General features: G+C 42.1%; 1 protein-coding gene across 7 annotated transcripts in view; it reads left to right on the forward strand.

Annotated features, from left to right (window-relative positions):
• Positions 1-424: 424 nt before the first annotated feature.
• Positions 425-25,729, forward strand: part of arhgap21b (Rho GTPase activating protein 21b) — an 87,359-nt gene continuing 62,054 nt past the window's right edge. For 6 of the 7 annotated variants that reach the window (XM_017703441.2, XM_017703444.2, XM_017703442.2 and 3 more), the window contains exons 1-2: positions 425-610; positions 2,836-3,040. In XM_017703441.2, the coding sequence (XP_017558930.1) occupies positions 2,969-3,040 (72 nt within the window). In that variant the 5' untranslated portion in view covers positions 425-610; positions 2,836-2,968. The remainder of the gene's footprint in view (positions 611-2,835; positions 3,041-25,729) is intronic. The other variant, XM_017703447.2, reaches the window with a different exon arrangement.

A 25,729-nucleotide genomic window follows, 5' to 3' on the forward strand; every position in this document is an offset into this window, starting at 1 on the left:
CTTTGTGGAGACCTTCGCTATGATTTAATGAGGTTGAATGGTCGAAATAATATATCAGTATTGTTAATTTAGAACCATTAACACTGGATCATTGTCACTGACCTATCAAATGTAACCCAATACAGGAAAATCAATAGAAAGAAAAGAGAAAGCAAAATGGGGGGAGGGGGTGAATAATACATATATGAATAAATAAATGAAGGTATACATAGATGGACAAATATATTCGATTTATGATTGTATTCATTATATAACACAGACATAAACACTGCGAAGAGAGATATAGTAAAAAAAATCAAGTGCACCGCAGTGAATCGGTTTGGCTGATTCATCGAAGCGAGACGACTCGGAAGAGCCGGTTCGTTCGGGACTCGGACATCGCCAGCACAATTCCAACATTGTTCCGCGCGAGCGTGTGATTCGACTCCAAACCGACGAGCCGAAAACTTTGAAACCGCGTTTTTAAGTTCTTGATATTCGCTAAAACGGAGCTATGGCGCTACAGCGAGTTGGAAAACGGACTTCTGCCGTCCTTTCCGTTGAGTTGAGAGCGTTTATTGGATTTTAAATGGGCGTTCAGGACGTTCCCTCAGCGCTCCGTTGCCAACAGGTAAAACCGCAACTCACTCACAACACAATAGCGGTTAGCGGCGGTGCTAAGCTAATGGCTAGTAGCCGCGAGTTTACAGCTTCGGTTTTATTGTGGTTTTTTGAACGAGCGGCTTAAAGCGGTCATTTATCGAGTCATATTTCATATTATATACCTGAGAAATCACTTCAAGCGCTTGTTTGTGTCTTATGAGAAGCCGCGGCAAGACGAGGCTGAAGTTGGGTTTCCTATTCGCCAGCTTCTTGTTCGAATTTCCCCGTTCCACCTTAAATGGTGCAGCAGTTACATTCACCAGTTAAGGTGGAACGGGAAAATTCGAACAAGCTTTATTTTTTCGAGGTTGAGAAGCTTAACAGTAAGTTTTTGATTTGTCTTGAGTTTGGTTTGGGTTTCAGAACTCAGTCGAAAAGCCCACCAACTTCTAAGTTAACGTTAATTATTACCTAGTTGTCTTCAAGGGGGGTGTTTTTCTGAAGTTGAAGGGGAAACTCCACCGGTTTTTCAAAATTCCTGCATAATTCAGCGGTTGAGATGTAAACCGAGTGATTCAGAGTGGGTTTGGTGTGAAATGGTTCAGACGTCTTTACAGTGGTGGTGATGGGAACCAGGGAGTCACCACGACTACAGCACCGATATAGACACTTTATTTACCATCCAGAACCTCCAGTGAACCCCCCACACGTGTCTCCTGAGTTTTATGTGGAATGTTGATGATGGAAAAATAGTGATAAATCTGAAATAATAAGTTTCCTGTGGGGACTGTGTTGCCTTAGAACACCTTTCATGTATCCCTCCCCCATGAATGGGTTAAATAAATAGGTTAAAATACAGTTTAGTCCCTTAAAACTACAAATAGACCCCAGGCAGTGAATTCATATCCATTTCGTGTAGGAACTTTCTCCGAGGGAGCTTTTAGAGGGGGACGTCTGGTTCCTATCACCACCACTGTGAACAGTTCTGACTCATGAAGTTCTCTGGAACGGATCGACCCCGTCTGAATGACTTTGTTTACATCTGAACCACATCATATAGCAGAAATTTTGAAAAATCGATGGAGTTTCCCTTTGAGAGCATAAAGCCAGGCTGTAGTGAATGCAGTGTGCTGGTTATAGGTCTGATATGTTGACTAGACCTCGTTTGAACAGAGCAGACAGAGCTCTAGGTTGAATACAAAGACTTTCCTATAATGTAATTCTTTAAATCCTTAGTAGCCTCAGCGTTTAAAGCGATGTTTAATTTTCTTTTGGGAATAAATCGTCTCTTTTCTCATCTTATTCTCCGTCTACTTGGCTGACATAGCATACAGAAGGTGCCAAACTTTTGCTTTTACTAGAGGCCAAGATTTATATTAGTGTAATACTTCTGTGTGCATTTGCATGTGGGCCCCTGTCTGGTGGCAATTGTTGGAGCAACAACCCCCCAGAAAACAGCAGGGAGTCCCAGTTAAGCCATGTGGCACTTTGCGACAGAGTCAGCGATTTTGCTGTTAGAAGCGTTTTTCAGCGCTGCTGGCTTTTCCGATTATGCTGGATGGCTGTCCTCGTGGTTCTACATTCAAAGGGGAATTCCACCCGATTTTTGTGCAATGATGTGCAATAATTCAGCCCTTGAGATGTAAACGGAGTCATTCAGAGTGGGCTTGGTGTGAAATGGTTGATTGTAGAGACTACAGTCTTTACAGTGGTGGTGATGGGAACCAGGGGACGCCACGACTACAACACAAATATAGACGTTTTACTCACTATCCAGAACCACCAGAGAACCTACCCGAGTCTCCTGAGTTTATATGGAACGTTGAAGATGGAAAATGGTGATAAATCTGAAATACTGAGTTTCCTTATTGCCTTAGAACACCCTTCATGTGTCCCTCCCCCATTAATGGATTAAAGTATAATGGTTAAAATACAGTTTAGTCCCTTAAAACTAAAATCAGGCAGTGAATTCTTTACCATTTCATTTAGGAACTTTCTGTGAGGGAACGTTTAGAGGTGGACGTCTGGTTCCCTTCACCACCACTGTGAACATTTGACTTGGTTTACATCCATTTAACTATGCAGAACAGCTGGTGTTCCCCTTTAATGATTACCGTTGGTGGATTCTCTAAAAACTTTTTATATATTTTATATAATTTTACGTTTTCTTTCTTTCCTGGTGTCTTAGGTTCTGTTGAGCATAACAGTGTAAAATCACCTGCTTTGTGAGTAACAGGTCTCATTTTTTCCCAGAGCTTTTCATCCAAAAGAGAGCGGAGGCGAGGCAGGGTGGATGTTTACGGCATAATCTGATCATTTGGATTACTCGGCCGTTCACCTAGATGTCGGCTGCAGTGGGAGTTCGCCTTTTACGTGAAGTGAAGTGATGGCGACGAGTCGGAGGAACCCGGATGAAGAGGATGCGGCGAATTATTCCGCTAAAATCCCACTTTGTGAGGTGAGGCGACCTTTCTTCTCTGTCCCAAGCTGTGACCCAATAGCAGCTGATAAGCGATGGTTGGGCTGGAAGTTTCAACACAGCCTTGAGGGAACGACGCTGGAGAGAGGTCTGACGGCGGACTGTGTAGCGGGGTGACGATACATCGGTTCCGATTAGTGTGATGGTCCTGAATATCGCATTGTGCGTCTCGATCCTCATGGTGGAAGTTTGGTTTTTATTTGGAGCTCTTTCTGTCGCTGTTTTGTGGTCGAGTCTTGGTCTTTTCTTACGCTCACGCAGAGCAGTATAGATGTTTGTTTATTGTAAGTTAATGTATTGATGCTCCGCCCACCGATGGGCTGATGTCTGAATAATTAAAAATAAACCCGAATAGCTTTACAGATTTAAATTAATCATTGAAAATGTTCAGTACTTTCCCAGTTTAAGTGATCAGAATTCTTAGTGCGACACAGTAAGATTCAAAGATATGCCCCCCCCCCCCCCCCTAGTGTTTTTATTCATGAACTAGTGAAAGTATTTTGGAGTATTTGAAATATACAGTTTATTATATGACACAGCAGCTTGCTTTTTTATCTCATTACCGCAGTACGTTTACAGCCATCGATGTTATGATACTTCTTTTACACTGTGTTGTTTTGGTTCTTTTCCTCAGAATTTACAAGTAAAATAGATTCAAGATTCGAGGGTTTTATTGTCATATGCACAGCAGAACAGGCAGTTACGCTGTACAATGAAATTCTTACTTTGCTGTTCCTCCAGTCACCGAATATAATCTTAAGAGAATTAAAAAAAAAAAGAAAATATAAGAATAACTCTAAAAACAGTAGTAAAAAGTAAAAGTAAAAAATGTACAGTATGAAAGTGGAAATAAAATTAAAGTTACGCGTGCGTGTGTGCAGATATGCAAATAGACGGAACAGTTAAAACTATTACAGAATCCCTTTACAGTGTTTTTCATACAGAAAAAAGCATATCGCTGTTGTCGGGACAAAACCTCGTATCTCCATTTTTGGCGTTTTTCTGTTTTTCCACATAATTTGAAAATACCTGTCACCCTTTATGTTATTTGTAGATTTCATGATGAATGGAGCAAAAGAAATGGCCCAAAACTACGTGGAAAAAATTCTGGTTCCATTGACTTACATTAAAAGTTAAGTAGGTTTTTACCTTCTCCTGTAAAGTTACCATTTTGGCGATATGAGGTTTGGATCCGACAACAGCGGTGTGTGTGTGTGTGTGTGTGTGTGTGTGTTTCTGAAAATTTAAATAGATAATAGATAAAAGTAGGGCTTCAATTGACCTACTTAATTAGGTCAGTATTGTTTATCTGCAGGCCCTATGATGGACTGCCGTCCTGTCCAGGGTGTTTCTGACTGTGCTGTTGCAAATGGACAAGGCAGCTTGGGAATGACAGTGACGTAGTCTTAACATTAGCTCAGTTACACAATATGAAACTAGACTATATCAATGCAGACTGATGTGCACAAAATGAAATGAGCTGAAATGAGCAATGCCTGTTAAATGCAGGTCGTTTTGCACCACAGAGTTTTGCGCTGCAGTGTCTCATTAGGTTGAAAGGGATTTTTTTATGGGAAGCGTTCTGGGAAGCTTGTCCAGCTTGGCAGCCGTCGCTGTGAGATGCATGCTTGTTAGCAGAGCATGAATAGGTCAGTTGGAAAGTAAATATAAACTTTGTCAGACCGAATGTGTCAGCAGTATCGGTCAGATGTTGCCTAGAGGAACAGTTTTGCATCCTGTTGTATTAATGTTTTAAATATGGGCAAAATGTTGAATCATCGCCTCGTGAATCAAAATGATCTCGTCTTGCCTGAGATTTACATTCCTAGTGACACCTTAGTGGTGCGACTTCACGCGCCAACTTTACTGACTCTCTGCCACCTGTTTAGCCTAGGTGGACCTGTTTCTCACGGTTTCCAATGCGATGAGGCGTCAAATGATCTGTCGTTTAGAGAAATCGTCGTGCATAGTTGGGCCATATTGGTATCACTGAATAAAATTAATGTTTAGTTTTTGTCATATAGATGAAAAAAGCCTCAGATAACTGAAGTGTAGGTCATTAACTGGCTGCTTTAAATTGTTTATATGAGCACTGAACGTTACATATGAGCTAAATAGTGTGCTGTAATATGCTGTAGTCTGGAAATGTGCTTTATATCTGGTTAATATTCACAATACTGTGTAAGGTTTCCTTTTTAAGAGCAGAAGACGGAACAGTCCATGCTTGTAAGACATTTTTTTTGCATAGAGTAGCTGCACTGAGAAACACTGGGGTCATTAACTTGTCTATATTATTTGATATTGTGATATAATTCAGGAGAATTAAAAAAAAAATTAGTGTCACCCCGAGATGAACTCGTTTTCCATCAGATGGACTGAATTACTAGACTGTAAAACCATTTCAGTTAAACGGTTTAAAGTGCCAGGTTTGTAAGAGGTTCCTTTGGAATAGTGTTTAATTAGCTTTACTAATGATCATTTAAACATCCTCTGATACCATTAGGGCTGCAAGATTAATAGTTTTTTTATCAGTCGCAGTTTAAGAGGGTGTAACTTTCAAATTGCAAGAGCTGCGATTTTTCAGAAAAATTGTGATTTAGAAATGTTACCAGAAAAATTGCGACTAGATATTTTGCAAGAAAAATCACAATTCAGGTGTGAAAATGTGATTTAGATGTTTTGCCGGAAGAACCGCAATTTAGATGTTTTTCCAGAAAAATCGCGATTTAGACGTTTGGCCAGAAGAGTGGCGAGTTGGACATTTTGCCAGAAGAGTGGCGAGTTGGACATTTTGCCAGAAGAGTGGCGAGTGTTGGACATTTTGCCAGAAGAGTGGCAAGTGTTGGACATTTTGCCAGAAGAGTGGCAAGTGTTGGACATTTTGCCAGAAGAGTGGCAAGTGTTGGACATTTTGCCAGAAGAGTGGCGAGTTGGACATTTTGCCAGAAGAGTGGCGAGTGTTGGACGTTTGGCCAGAAGAGTGGCGAGTGTTGGACGTTTGGCCAGAAGAGTGGCGAGTGTTGGACGTTTGGCCAGAAGAGTGGCGAGTGTTGGACGTTTGGCCAGAAGAGTGGCGAGTGTTGGACGTTTGGCCAGAAGAGTGGCGAGTGTTGGACGTTTGGCCAGAAGAGTGGCGAGTGTTGGACGTTTGGCCAGAAGAGTGACGAGTTGGACGTTTTGCCAGAAGAGTGGCGAGTGTTGGACGTTTGGCCAGAAGAGTGGCGAGTGTTGGACGTTTGGCCAGAAGAGTTGCGAGTGTTGGACGTTTGGCCAGAAGAGTGGCGAGTGTTGGACGTTTGGCCAGAAGAGTGGCGAGTGTTGGACGTTTGGCCAGAAGAGTGGCGAGTGTTGGACGTTTGGCCAGAAGAGTGGCGAGTGTTGGAAGTTTGGCCAGAAGAGTGGCGAGTGTTGGACGTTTGGCCAGAAGAGTGGCGAGTGTTGGACGTTTGGCCAGAAGAGTGGCGAGTGTTGGACGTTTGGCCAGAAGAGTGGCGAGTGTTGGACGTTTGGCCAGAAGAGTGGCGAGTGTTGGACGTTTGGCCCAGATTGTTCAGCCCTACTGATCAGCCTTAGTCATGTGTGGTAAATTCCTGTGCTGATTCATGAGCTGTGGATTTCTGTGAGAATTACCCGACTGAAGGTAGCCATGGCCGCGCTGTGTCTTGTAATAGTAATACTGGTGGTAATTCTGACGTTGTGACTGGCTCAGGAGAGGCTTTCACTGCCGTTTCCTCTTTCAAAGCTGGCAGGCATCTCGTTATTAAGCTGGCTGTCAGGAGAAAAGCCTGTGCATACTGAGGTGACCCGGTGTTCAGCTGGTGCATTTAGCCTCGCGCCTCAGGTCATGAGAACAAGCCTGTTTGTCTCTACAGTTGGTGAGCACATTTTTCATACAGCTCAGCCGCCTGTCAGAAACAGTGCCACGCCCACAGGAAAGTGAAGGCTGGATCAGACTGAGTTATTCCCCAGCTTCGATGTGAGAAACATCATGCATTTGTTGTGTTTGTCAGCCTACTTTCCCTCCATGTTCTACAGCTGACCAATGTGTTGCCGCTGCTATCGGAAATTAAAAATGTTAAATTTCATGACGAGTGGACCAACTCAAATGCTCCAAAAGCGCTGAGAATTAAAAAATGGCATTGCGTTAGTTTACATTGCAAGTTAAGAATTTTTTTCCTTCTTCTGTGAAGTTATTTTATGAGTTTTGTACAGTAACAGTATAAATCAGGGGTGTCGGATCATCCACTAAAAGGGCCGCATTAAAAAATCTCAGTAAATCTATCGGCCAGCTTTGTTTTTGTTTTTTTTTTGCTTGATGTTGCCATGACCCCAACAGGCCATTGTTTGTTTATTTAAAATATGCCAAAACTACAACAGCAAAAATAGGCACTGAATACTTGAATGGTAAAAATAAATAAATAAAAATAAGTTGTTTTTATATAAAACAATTGACAGAGTTGGCTGCAGATACTCTTAAACCTCTTTAAATGCCCCTGATGTACAGTAGGATTTTAAAACTGCCCATTTGCTTAAACTAGATGCCAGCTATCTTTTTTTTTCTGTACTGTTCATTGTTGGGGATAAATGGGTAGGTAGACGGGTAAGTAGATGGGTGGGCAGGTAGACAAGTAAGTAGATGGGTGGGCAGGTAGACGAGTAAGTAGATGGGTGGGCAGGTAGACGAGTAAGTAGATGGGTGGGCAGGTAGACGGGTAAGTAGATGGGTGGGTAGGTAGACGAGTAAGTAGATGGGTGGGTAGGTAGACAGGTAAGTAGATGGGTGGGCAGGTAGACGAGTAAGTAGATGGGTGGGCAGGTAGACGAGTAAGTAGATGGGTGGGCAGGTAGACGAGTAAGTAGATGGGTGGGCAGGTAGACGGGTAAGTAGATGGGTGGGTAGGTAGACGGGTAAGTAGATGGGTGGGTAGGTAGACGAGTAAGTAGATGGGTGGGCAGGTAGACGGGTAAGTAGATGGGTGGGCAGGTAGACGGGTAAGTAGATGGGTGGGCAGGTAGACGGGTAAGTAGATGGGTGGGTAGGTAGACGGGTAAGTACATGGGTGGGTAGGTAGACGGGTAAGTAGATGGGTGGGCAGGTAGACGAGTAAGTAGATGGGTGGGCAGGTAGACGAGTAAGTAGATGGGTGGGCAGGTAGACGGGTAAGTAGATGGGTGGGTAGGTAGACGGGTAAGTACATGGGTGGGTAGGTAGACGGGTAAGTACGTGGGTGGGCAGGTAGACGAGTAAGTAGATGGGTGGGCAGGTAGACGGGTACGTACGTGGGTGGGCAGGTAGACGGGTACGTACGTGGGTGGGCAGGTAGACGGGTACGTACGTGGGTGGGCAGGTAGACGGGTACGTACGTGGGTGGGCAGGTAGACGGGTACGTACGTGGGTGGGCAGGTAGGTAGGTAGACGGGTAAGTAGATGGTTTTAAAAATAAAACAACCACACGAAAGCAAAAAGACTTAAACCTCAATATGTAAATACGTTTTTATGCGCATGTTTGGATTTTTTTTAAAACCATTTTTACAGTCATTTAAAACATCAGATCAGGTAGAGATTCAGATTTGCGCAGCTTCAAGCTGGTAATGTAAACACAGCCTTGGTTAATAGCGTTGTGTACGTGTCTAGACTGAGGTGTGTTTTATTTGCTCACAAAGTCAAATTCTTTGTATGTATGACACACTTGGCGGAATAAACCCGACTCTGTTTATTATTCTAAGCGTTTCAAAACGAGTGTCCAGAAAATGTCTGACATGCTTTTTCTTGGTGAACGGGGCTGTTTTGTGTTGACACTGGCATCGTTTTTTGCAGGTCAGTGCTCTGCACCGGCCTTGTCTTTTAAAGTCCAGAATGGCGTCTCGTCTTTCAGAAGAAGAGTATGCAATTTCATGGCCTGGAGTTCATGGATTTATCATCCTTTGTTGAGGGAAGCCAAAGCAAAAGAAATCAAATTCTTTGTCCGCAGCAAAAGAAATTAAATTCACTGGAAGCTCTTGAAGGAAATTCCCTGGCACGCTCGCTCTTAGACTTCTGGCACGGAGCTCCACCAGCATGTATTCTCAGCAGCTACAAGAACACTACTATAGACAGTATAGGAAATAATTAGTTTTTTAAGGGCCAGTATTTAAGTCACTGGATAAAATTAATGTTATACTCGGCATTTTGAAATTTATATTTTATCCTCTTATTCTCCAGGGTTTATTTTGGCTTGTTCATCTGAATTTAAATGACCAAATCGTAAGGTGAATTATTCAGTAACTGCGTGAAAATAAATGTACATTTTTATTTTATTTATTTTACAGAACGTGTGTTTTATGATCTCCACATATCACTATATGCTTACGATTTACTGCTGAAGGCCAAAAATCTCCGCCGCTCTTTGTGTTGTTCTCTAAAAGTGATGTTTCCAGAGCAGATCACTGAAGAGACGCCGTCTGTTTATAGTTTAGAGCCCAGATTTGGGGAAAAACGGGTCGACTTTCAGTAGAAAAACAAAGTTCAGCTTCTTTTATTATAAGGGTTTAAAATGACGTCACCGTCTATTAGACTGGAGAGAAGAGCTACAGCCTCACACGACGCCCAGCTTCTGAATGGAGCTTATGGAGTATGAACGCTATGAAGAACATGACCAAGTGTGGTTTGGACCCACCGGTGGTCTCGAGGAGTTGAAGAGGTTAGATAAGGTTACTGATTAGCACTGTATTCCACTGATGCTTAAAACTTCTGCATAATTCAGTCGTTAAAATGTAAACGGAGTCATTTAGAGGGGATTGTTCACAGTAGAGGTGATGGGAGTCAGGAGTTTACGACCATTTTGCCCTTTGCTTCTTGTTGTTTCTGCCACTTTGAATTGTCCTGCTCTTCACGGCCAACGTGAACTGCAACCGCAGCAGCCCAGCGATCATCATCTGAACCTGTTTTCTCTCACGCCTCCTTGTGAGACAGATTGAACTGTGTTCTCCTGACTTTGCTAGTGTAGTTTCTTCAGGCACTGTTGGCATATAGGCTGTTTTTAGCCTAGGTCTGAACCTTAGTTTTCATGGAGAGCTTCAGAACTTGACAAGAGGGGGCGACATGGCAAAAATATCGTATCATATGATGCCTAAAGACTTTTTAACGCTGCAGAATATATGTCTTGGTGTTTTGACACACAGACTCAGTGCAGTAGTATTGCCATGTTTAAGCACTGCCACTCAACAGTTGCTCAGCAATTCTGGTGCTGCACTGCATTAATTAATATCTAACAGGGCTGAATATCTCTATCGAGGCAGCCCTTGGGCTCACCCCACCGACAGGGCCCACCGACAGGGCCCACCGACAGACCCAAACGTTACGATTCTATAACCTAACAATAGCTCAGCCGGTTTGCACTGAAGTCCCTGTAGTTACTGAAATAATAAGCTTAAGGCCCAATCCCATTTCGCCCCTCGCCCCTATCACTCAGCCCTACCCCTTCGTTTTGCGCGTTCACGTCTAGGGGTAGGGTGTCCCGATTCTTGTTGAGATCGAGGGGTAGGGCAAACTCTTAGGGCTACATGACCCTCCCAACAGAGGTTTTTCAGAGACACTCCAGTGTGTTATGAGAGAAACTATTATCTTAGTTCATTATGGTCGTTTTCTTCATAACAAGCATAAAAAATCGCTACTAATAAGCTGATGTCTTGGTAGCTAGCTGGCTAACTTTCCTGTTCCATCTTAAATAGCCCAGCAGTTCTGACGCCTGAAGCACCAACATGTAGCTGCTGCTCCATTAAAGGTGGAATAATAAATAACTGCCCCCCTCTTTGAAGGCGTATGATCCCTAAATGTAACTAAAGCCCAGCAGTGAGGAGCTGAACTTTCCCCTCCTCTGCTGTCCCTGCAGACGGGCAGGGTCGCCTACAGAGCGGCGCTGGTAGCTGTTAATGAAGTGATGCTCTTTTATTAGAGGGTCTCATTTCAGAGGGAAGATCTCAACCACGGCCCTGTAGCTCAGTTCCAAGGGGCAAAGTTACCCTCGAAAACAAGGGGTAGGGGTTAATAAAGGAAAGGGGATTGGGCCTTAGTGTGTAATAAGCCTGGGATTTTAAAGGGTTAACTATGGACAACATCCACGATGTGGTCAGACAAGCATATCGCTGCTGTCGGAAGAAAGCTTTATACCTCCATTTTTGCTGTTTTTCAGTTTCTGACGTAATTTAAAGATGCCTGTTGTCCTTTACATGGAGTGTAAAGCTCATGATGGACGGACCAGAAGAAACGGCCCAAAATGACTTGGAAAGAAGTCTGGTTCCATTCACTTACGTTAAAAATAAAGCAGGTTTTTTCCTTCTCCTGTAAAGTTACCGTTTTTGGAGATACAAGGTTTTGTTCCGACAACAGCGATTTAGTTTATCCCGATGATAATAGTACAGTTCATCGCAATAACGATGACCTATCATATTGCCCACCTATGCTTGAAAGCATTTTCATGACACATGCGTCAAAATATTTAGTTTTCTGACCGTTGAGAACAAAGAGGAACGAGGTGGACAGAGGAAATGTTTTCATTCGGTCTGTGCAAAAATATTATACTCGTGAAGAAAGATGACGTCCGATCAGCTTCTTATTACCAGCCAGGTTGCACATAATGTATGCTGGTTGCTCTCTGTCATTGGTGTAATTGCTTTCTTTATAATTGTAGTGGTCAGTGCTCCAGACGTATTGACCATACCTAGGATATATATACATACATAGAAAAGTGTATCATGACACAATTTGTCACAATTACATGTAACATGGTCGTATTGCCCAGCATTCGTCGGTAATTCTTCGGAATCCGTTCTCATTAATTTTTTATGAATGGACTATGGTAATGCATTGACGTTTATGGCCATGAATAAGTGCTTGTGCGTAGGGTGGTGCGTAGGGTGGTGCTGGTCTTTCCTCTTCAGCGAGGTTTAGTCTAATGTCTCCCAGTGCTCCACGCAGCTCCTGCCTGCCTGTCTGAATGGAGACCTTTGTGTAAACCCCTGCCTGTGGTGGTGATGGGTTGAAGGTCATCTATTTATAGGCTCTGCAGATTTCTCCACACATCACTCCCTTACCTTTAATCTAATATGCAGGACTGCATGTCTCTCTCTCTCTCTCTCTCTCTCTCTCTCTCTCTCTCTCTCTCTCTCTCTCTCTCTCTCTCTCTCTCTCTCTGTTTACCCCTTTTGCTGAAAGAGTCAGGGTGCACGATGCGTTTGCCAGGCCACTATCAGGTCTATCTTCATTATTGTGGCTTTCAAAGGGAGCGATGAAGAAAGGAAACGTATTTCCAACACGCTAATTTAAATAAGCGGAAGATTTAACGAGTGGACAGGAAGGAGATTGAAATCTGTGGGATTTCGAGCTGCTCGTCTTCAGACGGATGTTTGCGTCTTGTGTTTGTTTACTTCTTTACTGAGTAAGATGGTCCGTGACCATGGATGAATGGCGGCAAACAACATCGTGCTGGGCTTGGTTCTTAATCACTGCCATGCCAGTGATACAATTTAGGGAGGTCATTAGAGTCGGGCCTTTCCTGACTGAACATTATGTTGTACTGGGATGGATGTAGGGTTGTTAATATTGACTATATCATTAACCGAGTAATGTACTAACTCTTTTGATGGTTAATCGAATAGGGAAGCGTATATGGGAACTGTGGCCGGATGCCCTTATCCAGCATGTTAAGTGAACATATCTGCTGATGCTGATCCATAAAAATGTTATGAAATGTAGATTTTAGGACTAAATCTGTCTGATCTAGCAGACAAAATAGACTTGTGAACAATAGATACTGATAATTAACGAGCAAAAACAGACCACAGCCTTTTAAAGCGTCTAAAAGTCTTTATTGGGAATAGAACTATGACCATAACAACACGTCATTCGCAGAGTGATCTTGACTGAATTTCACGATCAAGCCGAATTTCAGCAGTGCAGTGTGAGAGGGGAAACGATGCCTGATTAACTGCCCAGACAAGCTCCGTCTGGCAGTCGTGGGCTGGAGGTTTGGGAACCAGCCTTATGAGCGGTCGGTCACCAGTTCGATCCCCTCAGCCGTTAGCATGTGACTGAAGTGCCCTTGAGCAAGACGCCTAACCTCCCCGGACGCCGTGGATAGGGCTGCCCACCGCTCGATGTGTGTTCTACATTAGTGTGTATGTGGTGTTTCACTGCACAGATGGGTTAAGTTCGGAGGTCTAATTCCTCTGTGTGCAAACACAGTTGGCCACTAGCTCTGAATTCTATTCTATTCTATTCTATTCTATTCTGTTCGTGGCTTGTCTCTCAGTCTGAGCCTCCTCACGAACCAGTTTCTTAAAGTCGCACCCAAGACCACACACGATCACAGCCGCCGCTCCTGCACGTCCACATTATCAGCACCAGCGTCCATATATAACGACTTTGCTTCGTTTAATTGAGTTGAATGGCGAGGTACAAACAAATAGCGTTTTTTGTCCTCGTGCAGAGCCGTCTGTCTGTCTGTCTGTCTGTCTGTAGACCACCTGCTCTTCAGCTTCAGCGCACAGTGTGGCACCAGTTACGAAAGCTTTTTAGCGGTCTGTGAATGGCTGAATCTGACGTCTACGCTAAAACAGTGCACTGTTTGTCCAGTATGGAACCGTGCACACACGGCTGAATCTCAGAAGGCTATTTATTAGAGATGTGATGCACTTTATGGGCTATTTTAGTATGTGGGGCTCTATGTAGGGAGCAGGGAGCAATTTGAGATTCAGCCAGTGTTTTGATCCGGACGTCAGAGGTGCTGTGTGTTGTTTTGAAACAGCTGCATTGTAGACAGAGGGTCTGTAGGGGCCACGTTTTGCGTGCAATGTGAGCACCCATGTCGCGCCATGTCAGTAGGACCGAGTGTTTTCGTATATAAATCGCAGGATTTGGCCGTAAACAGTGGGCGATTCAAACGTACAGTGTGAACTGTCACCAAAGAACAAGCTTTCTAAAAGCAGTGTATGCCTGGCTTAAGGCTGTCACGAGTATTTATAATAATAATCCTTAAAAGTGCTTTTAAATACTGATGATATTCCCAGTAAGATCAAAAATGCATATTGTGACATATGACGTAATTTATCACGATAACTATAGATATTGTCATATTGCCCAACTCTAATGGGTGTGTGCTTCTTACTGTAAGAGAGAGCAGTAGGAGAAACGTGCCCGTTTAAATCAGTGAGGTTAATTGTGGCAGCCCTAGATGGGTTTTTTTTCTCAAGCTGCCAAGCCGTCAAACTTAATTCCAGAATGTTTGTTAATTAAATTCCTGCCAGTGCCTGGAAATGAGAAACGAAACCAGACCAGAGATGAATGTAGGGCCTTTGCCTTAGTGATTTGCATAAGGGCTGTCTTATAGTAAATGATCTGTTTTTATGCTTTGATCTATTACCTGTTGAGCTTTTCTGAATTCGGGTAACCCTGCATTGTGCTACGTGTTCATTCTTAAAGGGACATCCCTCATCCATACAGTCCATGTGTGGTTTGTCATAAAAACACATTTACACACATCTGCCTATTCAGCCTGCAGCAGTTTAGCCCCGCCCATGAGTGTTTAGCCCCGCCCATGGGTGTTTAGCCCCGCCCATGAGTGTTTAGCCTTCTTATTTTGGGTTTGAGTGTCCCCACGTGCCCTATACGTGTGTGTATATGTGTGTGCGTGTGTGTATGTATATATGTGTATATGTGTGTGTATATCGCTGTTGTCGGAAGAAAACCTTGTATCTCCAAAATTGGCACAAAAAACGTACTGTAGTTTTAATGAAAGTCAGTGGAACCAGACATCTTTCTAACTTATTTTGGGCCGTTTCTTTTGCTCCATTCATCATGAAATTTACACACAATGTAAAGGGCAACAGGTCCTTTGAAATGATGTCAAAAACTGAAAAATGACAAAAATGGAGATACAAGGTTTTCTTCCGACAGCAGTGAGATTAAAAATAAATAAACTGTGTGTGTGTGTGTGTATGTGTATGTGTATGTGTGTATATATATATATATATATATATATATATATATATATATATATATATATATATATATATATATATATATATATATATATATATATATATATATGTGTGTGTATATATATATACATGTGTGTGTGTGTGTGTGTGTGTGTGTGTATAATATAGTGGAAACACTGTGGGCCGTTCAGTAGTTGAACCATCGAATGGGGCCTGTATAGAGGATGCAGTTGGGCATTAACAATCTCGGATGTTGCCTGCCGCGACAGCCTATCCGATCTCTAGACAATGAAGCTATTGTCCAGAAATTCCAGTTAAAGCTGGTGCGACTGACACAGGTTAGATTTAATCCTTCTCAGTGTCTCTTATGAATGCGCCTGCATTCTAAACAACAGTCCTGTGGCAGTTCATTTGAGAGCCTTCGAGAATGTGCTGCACGTCTTGCATCCATGCAGAGCGTGTTTTGCGCTGCCCTGTTAACAAGTTCAGTCTGAATATATTTACAAACTGAATCTCCTCGCGTTTTTTTTAAAGTCGTGGGTTGTGGTCTGTAGATGTGGTTATAGTTTTATAACATACCGTTCACTCCTTGTAGTCCATGCAGTCCATATATGGAAACTACGCTGCAAAAGTGTAGCGAAAAATTTCATTTTTTCTATCTGTGAGGTCACAAAAGTCCAAATTCGACTCTTTAGCCTACGGCGGTTTTGATCCGACCGTTTGCAGTCTAGTTTTAAAGCGTGTTTCAGCTCGGGCTGCTTTTTGGCTACATTCACACAGCGAGTAAAAGTGGCCCAAATCTGATTTTCTCACCAAATCCGATTTTTTTTTTTTTTTTTTTTTTTCAGTTTTTTGTTCAGTTTATCTTTTAAATGTGATCTGTATGGGACATCAGCCTGAACAGATCAGCTCCTAAACTGACCTGCATGCACAAAGGACCAATCCTTCACGCGGCTCATCCAGAGGTAAACAATTACGACTGGCAACGAACGCCAGTCGCTCCCGGTTGATCAGCTTCATCTTCACCAGCATCACAGGAGCCAACATGAAGCTTCACTGACCGACAGCCGGGCTCATCACTCAGAATGTGTTTGAGCCGTAAAAAGGGCGCGGTCACTTCTTTGGTTCGCATCTTGTTTTCCTACGGCCACATGGGACCATTGAAGGCTTTTGGATACGTCTCTTAATTAATTAATTTATTTAAATAATCTTTTTATTGGGTTTATAACAAGACAAATCGCACACAACAACAGCGAAAAGATAAAAGGACAAAACAAGACCATTGTTAAAAAAAAAGGAAAAAGAAAGATAAAAAAAAATTGCTAAAATCTAAATAAATGCACAAAAAACCCCAAAACAAAGAAACAAATAAATAAAAAACAAATATCAAATATTTGTAGTAATTAAACCCTGAAATATTATTTTAAGGGAGGTCCAATGAAGACAACTTGTCTAGGTAATCAGAAAAAGGGTTCCAAGTGTTATAAAATCTTTGGATGGAACCGACTTAACGCTTCTAATCTTCTCCGTTTTCACCACATTACACAGTTCTGAGATCCACACAGAGGGAGAAGCCGGGACGGGAGATTTCCACTTCAAAAGAATAAGTTGCCTAGCAAGGAGAGCGGCCATAGAAACAAAATCTACCTCCACAGATCTCAGAGTGGGTGGTTCAGGGAACACACTAAACAAGGCACTGAAGACATTTGGTTCAAGAGTCCGACCCAGTATAGCAGATAAAGACTGAAAAATCCCAGACCAGAATGAGGGCAGTGAGGGACAGGACCAAGAAGAATGCAAGGGTTTGCTACTGCTTGGCCACATTTATCACAGGTCGGATCAATAGTGATATATGAGAGTCTGAGTTTAGTAAAGTGGAAGCGGTGACCAATCGTACGTTGAATTAGCCCATGTTTAGCACATATAGAGATTCTGTGCACCTTCTGCAATATCCCATCCCAAGTTCTTGTGAAACGGGTTCCTCCAGCTCTGATTCCCAAAGGGCCTTGATATGATCTAGGGACGACATTCGTAATAAATGGATCTGTCCATATAAATGAGATATTAGGCCTTTAGAAAAGGGGGATAATTGGGGATAATTGGAAAAACCTTTCCAAAGGGGATGCAACCGTTAAATTGGGAAACTGAGGAACTGTGTTCTTTACAAAACTACGAATCTGAAGATATCTTAAAAAAAATGCAGGTTTGGTAAAGTGTATTTATCGACCAGTTGTTGAAAAGACACAAATGTGTCCTCCATGTATAAATCTTTAAACCGTTTAATCCCCAGATTGGACCAAACCCTCAAACCCGTTATCCATCAGTGATGGAGAAAAAGCAGGACGCCCAGCGATGGGCCACAAAGTGGAAACTGTAGGTCAAAATGCTTCCGATATCAAAGATGATTTAACAGTAGTGGTCTTTAAGTAACTTGAGTTGGGACCTTTTAATTGATGAGCATATCAGGGCAGCTAGAGATGCAGGTTTTGAGGCAGAGGCCTCCAATTCCGGCCAGACTGGAAAAACAGCGAGCGAATCGTATTGGAACCAAAACTGTAGAATGCGCATATTTGCCGCCCAGTAATAAAATCTAAAATTCGGGAAGACCAGCGCTCCTAATGCTTTAGGCCTTTGTAAAAGCTGATTTCCCAAATAATTGATAAGTGGAGAATCAAAAACGTTACTGTTATAAATGATCAAATGAATTTCTAGACCATTTTCTCTGAGATATGGGGAAGCGCGTCTACGTCCTCCACTCGTCACAGCCTCCCCACGTCTCATCATTTAGGCTGATGTTTCTGTACAAAAATGTTTCCGATGTCGCGCGAATTCTGCTCTGTTCAGTTTGTCAGGTGTTATACCCCTAATGTGTGTAATCCTCATTGTCTGTCAATACCACTAACAGTGGGAAACAATATCACAGTGAGACCATTACCAGGATATTTCTCCTCATATCATCACTCAGCTCTGGGTTAATGACACGGTGACTGTGCTGAGTCTCTCAGTGCCTTTTTGTCTGTGTTGACCTGGTCAGATGTTTAGGATTCCTGAGCAGTGCATTGTTCGGAATGCATGATGGGAACATTAAGTTATGTAACCCTTTTTCAGCACACCCCTGTTGGAGCAGTTCATCCCAGTCTAAAGCTGCAGCATGTTCTTACTGTGCTGCGTTTTACTTTTATTATTAGTAGTAATAGTATTAGTTCAGCCAGCGCCTTCAACACATGGGTGTAGCATGATGAGGGATTGGTTGACTGTAGCAGGGGAGAGAACTCTGGGAACTGGAGGCTGGAAACCGTTGCATTAAAGGGAAATTCCAGTAAATATTCACAATTTCTGCGTGATTTGATGTAAAGTCATCCAGAGTGATTTGATGTGAAAGGGTTCATGTAGAGAAAGTTACAGACTCTGATTTCTTTACAGTGGTAGTGATAGGAACCAGGGGTCGCCATGACAACACAGACATAGGCAGTTTATTTACCATCCAGAACCACCAGAGAACCTAAATAAGTCTTCTGAGGTTTATTGTGTAGTGCCAAGAAATTAATGTGTTTATAAATTTATATATATGTATCCTGTCTTCCGCCCGAAGACTGCTGGGATAGGCTCCAGCATCCCCCCGCGACCCTGACGGAGAAGCAGCTTAGATAATGGATGGATGGATGGATGGATGGATGGATATATATATATATATATAGTATTTAATACAAAACTCTAAAGTAAATCTCAAAACTGTCATTTGAAAGTATCTCTGTCATCATGCAGTGAATTCATAACCATTTAATGTAGGAACTTTCTATGAGGGAGCAATTAGAGGTGGACGTCTGGTTCCTATCACCAGCACTGAACACTGTTGAACAGAGCATATACGTTTTAACTATTTAATATCATTTGTCTGTGTGTGTGTGTGTGTGTGTGTGTGTGTGTGTGTGTGTATCGCAACGTGAGATTATTGCTGTTACGCCCCTTGCTCTCTTCTGAGCGACTCTCGTTTACTGTGTTTTGTGCAAACTGTTAGTAATTAAAATAAAGCATCTAATGTGATCTTCTTTTGTTTATAGTTCAGTTGCACTCTTTCGTAAGATCACCACTTTGCACAAGGATGTGCTGTTTTGCTGTACTAATCAGTGTAAATAAATAAGTGTAAGATAAAGAGCTCACATAAAATATAAAAATGTGTCGATCTCAAAAATCTGAAATATTTGATCAAACCTAACAATCAGGTGGTGTTTAGAGGTGTTTAAAATCTTCACGCTGCATAACGTCACAGTGTTTTTTATTTTTCCCCTTCCAGCATGCGAGTTTGCTCGCCCTTCAGTCAGGGAAAATTGCGTTACGGCTCCAGCATTGCCAACCTTCACGTCCTGGTCCTCATTACGAGTCTTCTCTACTCACGTTTCTGTGTGCCTTGTTGCCAGTCGTCATACGATTAACTCCTTGTCTGGAAGGAAAAATGCCTCTTCAATTCAATAGAAGGAGCCAAATGAGTTCTATTGAGGCCAGATGCCAAAGACAGCACTCTGGCAGGCTGATGGGAATTAAAGGAGCGCATGTCATGGAAATCTGAAATTCCCTCTTTTTCCAAGTTAAATGTCTGATGTAAACAAAATGTACCGTTCAGTCTTTGTAAACTAAACCTGAAAATCCTCACACTGAAGTTATAAGTAGTGTTTCAGCCTGGGCTGCTTTTTGGTTGAGGCCCCATACAGGACAGCCAATCAGAATAGAGTTAATTTGCATAGTCTTAAAGGCACGGCAAGAAAAACGGCCAGGTGTAAAGGTCACGTATAGTCACACTCGTACCACAGCCCAGAATTTTAGCTATACAGATTCAGACCAGCTTCATTGTTATTAACTTGATCATGTTATTTTGTGATTTACACTTATTTTAAATTAATTTATTAAGCAGAACAGTAACGCTGATCTTATCGTGCATTGCAAGTTCACATAAATCACTTCACTGGTGTATTTCCTCTTCGGGCGCTGTTGGTTACGTCACCGGGGTTCTGCATTTAGTCTTGGTAGTTTTTTTTTTTTTGGGCACCACTTATGCAACCCGCTAACTGAAAGCACTAGTGATGAGACACCGTTACGCAAGATTTCAGCAGGAGCAGCGCAGGGAGCACTCAATCTTCTTAACCCTCATCAAAATTCCTTCCTCGGAGGCATACGGCAAGCCTAGAGGACGTGAAGGAGCTCATCTTCTGCTCTTGGCTGTGTCTCATGGAAACCGTCCAGGGGATTGGTGTAAACCCTCCCTATGTCCAGATGCGTCAGTGCTCTTGTAATGAATTATTAACAGGCCAGCAGTGAAGCCTGTGTGTTTGGTGTAGTACTCCATGATAAATACACCGGTACAGATGGTTCAGGTATTGGTGTCGCACACGTTTATCGCTGCCGATAAGAAAACCTTGTATCTCCGTTTTTGTTGTTATTTTCAGTTTTGTACATCATCTGAAAATGCCTGTTGCTCTTTACATTGTATGTAAATTTCATGATAAACGGACCACAAGAAACGGGCCAAAATGACTTGGAAAGAATTCTGGTTCCATTGACCTACATTAAAAGCAAAAGTATGTTTTTCCTTCCTCTGGTAATTATTGATAAGTTTAATGTGAATTCATTTGAATGAAATAGAATTATAAATCAGTGGTAGGAATTAGGTTTAAATATATTAGCTTATGTGTGTTTATTTACACCTTAAAATACAAAGATTTGTTCGGGAAAGTAGGAATTTGGTTCAGGACAGTGAATTTTCAGGTCGCTTGCCCGACTGGGCAAGTTGGAGGGAAAGTTGAACCCCGTATTTTTTGTGATGAACATTTTATTAAGAAACAGACGCAAAGACCACAAGAACTGTGTTCAGAAAGCCCAGGCATGCCCATAGCAACACCAACAACGACAGCAGTGATGGTCAGTGGCGCACCTAAAATGACCAAAAGACATCCACGATAAGACACGCCCAGAACATGTACATATATGTACTGACTGTTGCTGAGTTACACAGATGACAATGAGAATCTTATCCAACTTTAAATTTATACAGCAGCAGTTCTTCCAAGCCGCAACCCAATTAAGATTAACATCAAGTTCTTTCTCCTAAAACAAAGATACTGAAGGTTTAGAAACGTTGAACCCTAAATATTTGAAAAAGGGTTGATCTTGAATTTACTCAGTGGAGCTCGTCTCCCTTCTGACCCTTATATGAAGGGTGGTTCTGAGAGGGACCTTCACAGATACTTGTTGTGTGCTAACTGAATTGTCTCAGATGTGTGCAGAATGTGGCAGGAGATGGAGACCAGCTGGAAACGGCTCATGACACACAGCGATACTAATGTTGAGTGTCGGAAGATAAGCTCAAGATTTCTTAAGACTGCGTCATGACGTTTAGCCCCTTTAACTGCAGGCTTATTATCCAGCTATTAATCTTTTAAAGGAGATTTCCACCAGTTTTTCAACATTTCTGCATGGTTCACTCATGGGGATCTAAACAAAGTCATTCAGGTGGTGATGGGAACCAGGGGTGACCATGACTACAACACACACAGACATTTTATGTACCACCAGTGAACCTGCACGAGTCTTCTGAGCTTTTATACACAATTTTAGTTGCTGTAAATCTGAAAAAAGTAAGTTTTCCTTGGCGACTGTTTTGACTTGTGTGTGCCTCTCTACCATGAATGTATTAATAATTATGTTTTAGACCAACGTCTCAACATGTCTGGAAGACCTGGAGGTCTGGAACTCGCCCATCGTATACGGCAGGGGTTTTTAATTAAAATTCAAGGTCCAGTTAGAGAAAATGTCCTGAAGCGGAGGTCTGGAACATCATAACATCTAACTTGTATTAAGATTCAGCGCCATGTACTGTTTATTGAAGTAGCCGAGTAGGAATATCAGCATCTCATACAGTCGACAACTGAACATCAGATCAAATAAAGTCCAGTTCGGTCAGATTTCACCAACATTTGCTGAACATCAGATCAAATAAAGTCCAGTTCGGTCAGATTTCACCAACATTTACTGAACATCAGATCAAATAAAGTCCAGTTCGGTCAGATTTCAACAACATTTACTGAACATCAGATCAAATAAAGTCCAGTTCGGTTAGATTTCAACAACATTTACTGAACATCAGGTCAAATAAAGTCCAGTTCGGTCAGATTTCAACAACATTTACTGAACATCAGATCAAATAAAGTCCAGTTCGGTCAGATTTCACCAACATTTACTGAACATCAGATCAAATAAAGTCCAGTTCGGTCAGATTTCACCAACATTTACTGTCAGTTTCTCTTTTTAGATCACGTCATGTGGAATAACTTCCCTCTGACTCACTTTCTTCTTCTTCTTCTTCTCTCCTCGTCCCTCCCCTGTGTGGCGTCACTCACTCCAGTCTCAGAGCTCATCGTAACGCACAGATCTGATTGGCTGAGTAGCTTCACATGTGTTTTTTACAACTCGTGTGATTGGTCTGTGAGTTTCCTGGCTGCTAAAACTACCGTAAAGGCTAGAAAAGTTACACCGATTAAAACAGGACCACCCCGTGAAAATGAAATAATTCTCCATAATTTATTGGTTATAGGTCCAGGTCCACGCCTGGGTCTGGACTCGGACTGCAGTTCCCGTTAGTGACCTCTAGTACAAAAAAATTCAGAAATGATTTTGGGACAAGTGTGGATTTTGTGATTTTATGTATTTTAGATTTAAAATGCAGGATTTTAATCTCTTATTCTCCAGGGTATATTTAGGTTTGTCTGTCTGAATTTACGTCACCAAATGGTTAAGCAACATTTTCATTTAAATTTTTCTCTCAATCTAACAGAACATCCGTTTTATGATCTCCACATATCACTATATGCTTATAATTCACTGCTGAAAGCCAAAAATCTCCGCTGCTCTTTGTGTTGTTCTCTAAAAGTGATGTTTCCAGAGCAGATCACTGAAGAGACGCCGTCTGTTTATAGTTTAGAGCCCAGATTTGGGGAAAAACGGGTCGACTTTCAGTAGAAAAACAAACTGAGTTCAGCTTCTTTTATTATAAGGGTTTAAAATGACGTCACCGTCTATTAGACTGGAGAGAAGAGCTACAGCCTCACACGACGCCCAGCTTCTGAATGGAGCTTATGGAGTATGAACGCTATGAAGAACATGACCAAGTGTGGTTTGGAACCACCAGTGGTCTCGAGGAGTTTAAGAGGTTAAATCTGCTTCAGGGACATCATGAGGTCTGTAGATTCCCTTCTCAAACACAGATTGTATCTCCTGTTTTCCCTTTGCATGGAAAGGTTAACAGCCAGGAAAATGAAACCCAGAAGATAGGAGGTTTCTCCATCAGGGAAAATCCGTAACCCATCTGTGTAAACTTGTGGGTTTAATGAACTATTTGTTGCACGATATGCTTAAGATCCATTGAAGAAACAATGGAGATGGTATCTGCACTTCTTCTGAGTGATGGACAGAATACTTCAGTACTTCTGGCAAATATTTGTGTTTCTTGGTAACTTTCCAGGAAGTTGTTCTGCTGCCGTACTGTTTAAATACATGACCGTGTTTAATCACTTCAGTGTTTGAGCAGTAAGATCACTAATGTTAATATTTACTGTAAAGAAAATAAAGGCCATCGCTGTGCATAACCCTGTGGCCAGTCCACACACTTCCCCTTATAATGTACTGCGATGTAAAAGACTTGAAAGCCCTGACTAACATCAATTAAGACCAATTAGTTTCGTTTTTTGAACATATTGATGTTTTTTCTCAAGTGTTTTTAAGAATGCACCCTGTAAAAGTAAATTCCCTTGTTTTCTAGTGCCACTCAAACCCCTTGTTGCTGAGCTACAGGGCAGTGGTTGAGATCTTCCTCTGAAATGAGACCCTCTAATAAAAGAGCATCACTTCATTAACAGCTACTGGCGCCGCTCTGTAGGCGACCCTGCCCGTCTGCAGGGACAGCAGAGGAGGGGAAAGTTCAGCTCCTCACTGCTGGGCTTTAGTTACATTTAGGGATCATACGCCTTCAAAGAGGGGGGCAATTATTTATTATCACCCCCCCTAATTCTTCAGTGATATGAAGCTGAAGTCAGATATTCTCCAGATTCTCGTTCGAATTTTCCCGTTCCACCTTAAATGGAGCCGCAGTTACATTCTGGCACTCCAGGCATCAGAACTGCTGGACTATTTAAGGTGGAACGGGAAATTTAAGTAGCTAACTTCTGAGATCGAGGCGTACTGTTTTGTGTTTATGCTTCTTAGGAAGTAGAGGACCATAACACATTAAAATAACGTTAGACTAAGATAATTCAGTGGTGGTGTAATTTTTAATGGAGAAAATTCTCACACTTGTGGGTTTCTTTGGTTTCTTCTGCAGCTGTCTTGCACCCCCCCCCCCTCATAACACTGTTTGGCATATATGGTGGTTATCGTAAATTTTTAATGTAGAAAATTCTCACATTTGTGGGTTTGTTTGGTGTCTTGTTCAGCCGCCTTGCCCGGCTCAGTTTGGAGGGCCATGTAGCCCTAACGCTTCGCCCTACCCCTCTATTTTAACGAGAATCAGGGCACCCTACCCCTAAACGTGAACACGCAAAACGGATGGCTCATTGGGGGTGAGGGGTGAAGTGGGGCTGGGCCTTCGATGCTACGAGAGGATGACCTGAACAGATTCACTTCATTTGCTGATGGAATTGATTAAATTCAGTAAGGTGCGTAATTCAGAGGGCACAGATGTGTGTGTGTGTGTGTGTGTGTGTGTGTGTGTGTGTGTTGGGGGGGGTGGTACGTGTCTGTTTTGCATGAGGATTGTGTCCTCGTTTGCTGTGTAAACAGTGTGATGTGGAGGAGCCGCCACAGAGGAAACTGGTCACACACAAACACACCTACACAAACAGGCAGGTCTGAAGTTCCCGCCGCCAGCTGATGGCTCGTCTCGCACCTCCACCGGACTTTGCACTTTGTCTTCTTCATCTTGCAGTATAACTTTTGGGCATGTACTGTTTTTTACTGGGCATGTACTTTCAGCACCTTCTCCCAGAATGTAGGATCCAATCGGGATGTGTTGTACGAACACCAGAATTATTCTTTTTTTCACAGCCTTTCTTGTTCAAATCCACAAAAGTGCCTCTGTATTCAAGGCTTCTTTCATTTTCTCCAAAATCCCAGCCTTGCAGGAGAAGGAAAAAACATACTTTACTTTTGCTGTAAGGCAATGGAACCAGACTTTTCTCTGAGTTTACATTGTGTTTACACACAGTCTAAAGAGCAACAGGTACTTTCAAATTATGGGAAAAAAAACTGAACATCAAAAATAGAGATTGGGAGATGGTGGTGGTGTAATACGTTTATAATCATTTTTATCATGTATATATGTGTCTTGATTCTTGGAAAAAAGGCAAAAAAAATTATTATATTTATGTGTATCTGGGTGTGTGTGTGTGTGTGTGTGTGTATAAATCTTTTTTACATATAAATGTAGATAAATGTATAGATAAATGTAGATACAGCACAAGAGAGAGAGAAATATATATTTCTTGCTATAAAAATGTGTATTTCACTCACTGACTGTTATATGTGTGTGTGTGTGTGTGTGTGTGTAAAAAGTGCATAGGTTTTTTTTTTTTAATGCGATTAATTAAGATTTGACTAATTCAGGCTGGTATGATGTGTTTATTGTTCTCTAGTAAGGCAGAATGTGTA

The sequence above is a fragment of the Pygocentrus nattereri genome, chromosome 2 (assembly GCF_015220715.1).
Source record: "Pygocentrus nattereri isolate fPygNat1 chromosome 2, fPygNat1.pri, whole genome shotgun sequence".
Lineage (NCBI taxonomy): Eukaryota > Metazoa > Chordata > Actinopteri > Characiformes > Serrasalmidae > Pygocentrus > Pygocentrus nattereri.